Below are 5,668 nucleotides of genomic sequence, written 5' to 3'. Positions count from 1 at the left end.
ATTATGGGCTACTGGACTCTTTTAGAATATTTTGCTGAGTTTACACACCTATAATATTCAAATAATGGAACTTAACAACAAAAAGGGGATGCAGACAAATGTCCATTTTATATCTGTATTCAAATGGCTAGGATCGATATACAGTTACATTCTCTTAAGGAATAAAGGCATTTGTTCTAATGGTGTTTGTAAGTAAGATATCATGTCTGCATCTTGTACAGCAATTAACCACTAGGAAGAATGTATACAGTGTGTTAATTATTGAAACTGTCCTACCAGTTTGGTTTGAAACTCTCATTACTATCTGTTTCTCAATAAATTTATGGGGGAAAAAAAGACAAAAAAAAAAAGAGTGGGACCTTTGATCTCACCATTCTGTAAGAATTAGACAATGAACAAAGCTAAAAAATGTTCCCTACCTGCAGGAATTCTTCACCCTCCCTAATATTCCTAATTTGTACACCTCATGTGATCCCTTTCAAATCTCTCTGTGTCTGTCTCAATCAGGTCTTTTGTATGCTACAGCCGCTCTTTCAACAACCCCCCAGTGCGTCCCATGTCTATTACAGCTGCCCCTTCCCCTCCTGTAGGCCATCCTGCTGACTATGTACCTGTTCCACATGCTACACCTTATCTTACTCCATATCCAATGTGAATTACAATTTTACCTTGAAACAGGACACCAATTTGCCAAAATTCATATATATATTGAATGAAGTATTATATTCCGAATTTTATTATATCTGTTTCATGATCTACACAGTTCTGAATAGTCTACTTATAGTTACAAACTTTAAAATTGTAAACTTTGTTGTAATTCAAATTGGCCAAACGTATCTGAGTGCACTTTGATTTTTACAAACAAATTGTCTGATGTGTATTTATTTATTTTCTGTCCAATCTATAAACAGCTGTTTTATATGAGCTCAACAGTATTTTTTTTTTTGCCTTTTTGGATTTTTAAAATATTTGTCTAGAACAAACTGATTTATAGACGTTGCCAAAATTAAAGAGATGTTTCCAGGTTGCTGGCTGGTGAAAATGATGTTAAAATTGGTTTTATAAGTGTTGTACATATTATCTGTGTACAGTAACTCCAGAGTTTTGCAAGCCTTGGAGATCAAAAGTGAGCCATCAAATTACTCATTCATAGATGATGAAAATTATTCACTATGATAAAATAGATTCGTTTTTTTATAACAGAAAAGTAGTCTGGGCTTATGATGATGATAATGGTTTTGACACTGGCCATGTGAGGCAAAATTCTTGTGACAGTACAAGAGAGCAAGAATTGATTGATACAGACACAAGGAATGAAGACCTACTTGATTCAGATGATGAAGAAAACAGCAAGATGAGTCCATATTTGACCTTCTGAGGTTTTGCAAAATGGTCACACAACCAAATGTATTTTGATCCAATGTGAGAACTAGGTTTGAAAATATAATGACAGTCTTGACAGAAGTGCAACATTGGAGAAAATGTCAACACTGCCATTCAGTATTGGAAATTGTAGCAGATATAATCTATAAGATGCTATGAAATCCAAAGAAGTTGAGGTACAGTAAAATATTCCATGTACACTAATAGCCATATTAAAAACATATTAGTGGAGTTATAACCAGCCTCATATATAATGAAGTTGGATCATGACTGAAATTTTAGGTTTAACTTATATCTAAAGCCTTGAGTTAAGACCCAAATGCCAGCCATTTGTGCAGCTGTAAACAAAGACTATGGCACAAAGATGTATGTAAGCATACATAAGGGTCAGTCTGAGCCCAGAAAAATAGAGATAATGAGACTATATTCACAATACAGATGGTTAAAAGTGTAAAGTTTCTATAAGTCAGGTGCGATGCTGGATAGCTGTAATCCCAGCACTTGGGAAGCTGAAGTCAGAAAACTGTTGAGAGTTCAAGGCCACCCTGAACCACAGAGTGAGACACTGTCTCAACATGTTTTTTTTTTCCTTCTAAAGTGATTACCTTTGTAGAATAATGGATATGTGCATGGGAGACGTATATATGTACAAACCCAAATGTCTTTATTGTTTCTTCTATTGAGCATGTCTTACTCTAGAAAAGTTGTTCACTTTCATTTCAGAGCAATCAGATTTTTTTTGTTTCTTTTCTGAGACAGAGTCTTCCCATGTACTCTAGCCTGGCCTTCAACTCACTACACAGTCCAGGCTATCCTTCAACTAACAGCATCCACATGCCTCTGCCTCCCACATGCTTGGATTGCAGCCACATGCCACCACCCTGGGCAGAACAATCAGATTTTATAGAAAAACTCATAGTATTTTTATTACCCATTTTTGAATTATATATAATTCAATTTTGTTAGTCATTATTTAAAAGCATTAGCAATATTTTATAAATTTACTTATTCCATGGATTAGTTAATCCTACTAATTATGGCTAGTGTATTAGTGTTAACAAGACAGTTATGGTATCTGGTTTAAGATTTTTGGTTTTCTTATGTTGCATTTCTTTATACTAGTGGTACTCTATTTGGAAACCTAAAAACATTTCTGATAGCATTAAAAAATAAAATACTTCAGAATAAATAACCAAGAAAGTGAAATATTTATACTCTGAAAACTATAAACATCACTGAAAATTGCACAAATAAATTGAAAGAAATCCCATCTTCATAGGTTGGAAAAGTTAATTTTGTTAAAATATTCATACTATCCAAAGCAATATACACCTTCAATGCAATCCTTATCAAAACCCAGGTGTCATTTTTTCAGATATAAGGGGGAAAATCTACAAATTATATGAAACTATTGAAGACCCTGAGTAGCTAAAACAACTTGAGGAAAAAAACAAGAGGATCACATGCCTTGATTTCAAATTCTAATACCACAGTGATCAAAATAACATAGCACTAGCATAAAAGCAGACACACAGACCAATGAAACAGGACAAACAGAAAGAAATCCAAGCACATTTGCCAACTTCTGACAAGGCCACCAAGAAGACATACTGGAGAGTGACAATCAAAAACTGGATTCCCATCTGCAAGAGAATGCAGCTGCATTGTTTCCTTACACCATACATGAAAATACTCTAATCCTAAAGGTCTGAAACAGTAAAACTCCTACAAGGAAAGCACAGAAGAAAGGCTCTTTGATACAGGTCATAGCTATTTGTTTTGTTTTGTTTTGTTTTGTTTTGTTTTGTTTGTTTTTTGATCTCACACCAAAAGCTTAGGCCTGAGAACAAAGAATAAAGATGGACTTCATCAAAATAAAAAAAGTTTTACGCAGTAAAGGAAGAAAATTCAGGAAAATCAAGAGGCAGTTATGAACTCGAAGAGAATATTTGTAAACTGTGTATAATAGATGCTCAAAATAAAAATCTCACATCCTTTAAAATGTAAATGGAAGCAGTCATTTTGAAAGATGTGGAAGTATCCAAAAAATTAAAAGAAAAAACAGGACTAACACATGGTATGATCAGCTATTGCACAAATAACCATATGACCAAATGAAGTCATTGCCTCATGAAGATTATCTGCATGTCCACATTTATTGATACATTATTCAAAACAACAAAATATAGAAACCTGTATATCAAGAGATGAATAAGTTATGAATCTATGCATTTGCACAATAAGACTATTATTTTTCCTTTTAAAAAGGAGATATTATCATTCCTAACAATACACAAACTTGAATGGCATTATTCTAATAGAAATTAAGCCAGATCTGAAAAGAAAAATCGTACATGATCTTGTATGGTCAAAGAAATAAAAACTGCTGAATATATGCAAACAGAATATAAACATAGTGACCAGGGATGGGAAGATAGAAAAATAAGGAGTAGTTCATAAGTCTAAAAGTATTGTATGCAGAAAATACTTTTAGAAGTATGAATCAAAACTTTTGAGAGTTTTTAGGCACTCTTTTTCTTTGTTTTGTTTTGTTTTTTGAGACAAGGTTTCACCATGTGTTTCAGGCTAGTAATCCTTTTATTATATCAAAACATATTGTATATGTTTAAAATACTATTAAGATTTTGTGTTTCACAGAAAATATCTTTCTAGTCTTAACTTCCCATCTCATTATTAATATTTGGTCATAAAAGAATTTGGAAATAAAGTCATGCCAACATGAAAACATTCATTCATTCACCCAGATTTGGTGTTGGCTAAAATGCCAAAATCTGGAAACATGTGAAAATCTAGATGAACTTACTGCCTCACTCAGTTTTCCCTGGATGTGTTCATATATCTCAAGCCCATTTTATTTAAAATACTTTGTATTAAAGAATGGGTATTCAGCAGCACATATCTCTCATTCCTAAAAAAAAACCCACCAGTATTTTAAGTCAGTGCACACTTAATTTGAGGGTCTAGGGCTAGGAAATCTATTGAAGCTATTCTACCTCATCATTTATCATTAGACCTAAAAAAAGTAATGCTTAAGTTTATTCTCAATACAGTCTATAACACTTTAAGTTCATAACTCTAATGGTATTAGAAGTTTATTTAGATAATTCCACCTTAGTTGCACTGATGCCCTGAAAAGAAACTTTATTTGCAGTTAAATAATATAAGAAGGTTATATATTAGGTGTTCATCTCAAGTTTTTTGATATGAATTAAATGGTCATGGCTTGAAAAAATAAAATACTAATGTGGGAAAATGTGAAGTATTTTTTTCCATTGCTTCTATTTCCTGTCCACCTTTTACAGTCTTAGCAGTGGTAAGTTTTCTTTTAGAAAATAAAAAATGAGGGCTGGCCAAATAGTGGATTAAAGCACATTTTAAGCAGACACAGAGGCTAGGGGTTCGATCTATTGCCTGCCATGCTGGCCTCACCCCGTGGAGGTACTGAGGTGGCAATTGAGACTGGGTGTGGTCGCACACACCTGTAATCTCAGTGCTTGGGAGGCTGAAACGCAGAAAGGATCACTATGAGTCTGATCTGTGCAGTGAGATCCTATAGACACTGTACTAAATACACTAAAGAAGAAAAAATGAAAAACACCTAGGAGGCTTGCTAGGTAATTACATATATTCCCAAGTCAGGATTTAACTGTGCCTCAAACTTGATACACAGTTGTATTGGGTAGTTATAGTAGGTTTTGGACACAGCACCTGCAGAAAAACTAAACTGGACCAGGGGAAGCCACTCTTGATCCTTTGTGCCACCTTTCCTCTCAGTTCTTCAGAGCTTGCAGCCCAAACCTGCATTTTTGGTTTAGTCTCCAGGGGTGCAATGCCTTAGCTCAACTCTGAAATTAATATCCACAGAGGACCAAATCCCACACATTGCTGCCAAGGCAAAAACTAGACAAACACATGCTCTACCATCTTGATCAAATTACAATCCTAAATTCTATTCTCTGGGGTTTGACTTAAAGGAAATTCTGAATTTGCCAATGAACTGTGGGCTCAATTTTCCTCACAGAGACCCAAGACTCTCTTTCTTATAGAAATGCAATACCTGATATATTTTAAATAATATTAGAACTGCACTGCAGATGGTAATTTGTAACAGTAGTTTCATGTTTGGAGTGCCTATCATTCTGGTAGTCTGAATATGGGCGGCTTGTCATGACATGCCATTTTACTGCTATGATGTCTCTCAGGTAGGTGGTTGTTCAAGAAGAAGGGGGTGGTGAATGAAAGCAAGAGACAGGAAAAGGAATAT

At 34.4% G+C, this 5,668-nt stretch overlaps 1 protein-coding gene across 1 annotated transcript in view; it reads left to right on the top strand.

Annotated features, from left to right (window-relative positions):
* The window catches only part of LOC101585745 (zinc finger protein 721-like), a 95,453-nt gene that overhangs the window by 29,790 nt on the left and 59,995 nt on the right, over nt 1–5,668 (top strand). Inside the window, 1 exon segment of the mRNA XM_023721291.1 lies at nt 4,707–4,717. Within this exon segment, the coding sequence (XP_023577059.1) occupies nt 4,707–4,717 (11 nt within the window).

Source organism: Octodon degus, unplaced genomic scaffold, assembly GCF_000260255.1.
Source record: "Octodon degus isolate 3935 unplaced genomic scaffold, OctDeg1.0 scaffold00081, whole genome shotgun sequence".
Classification (NCBI taxonomy): Eukaryota; Metazoa; Chordata; class Mammalia; order Rodentia; family Octodontidae; genus Octodon; species Octodon degus.
The sequence above is the reverse complement of the archived record's forward strand: the minus strand, read 5'-3'. Positions and strand labels throughout refer to the sequence as shown.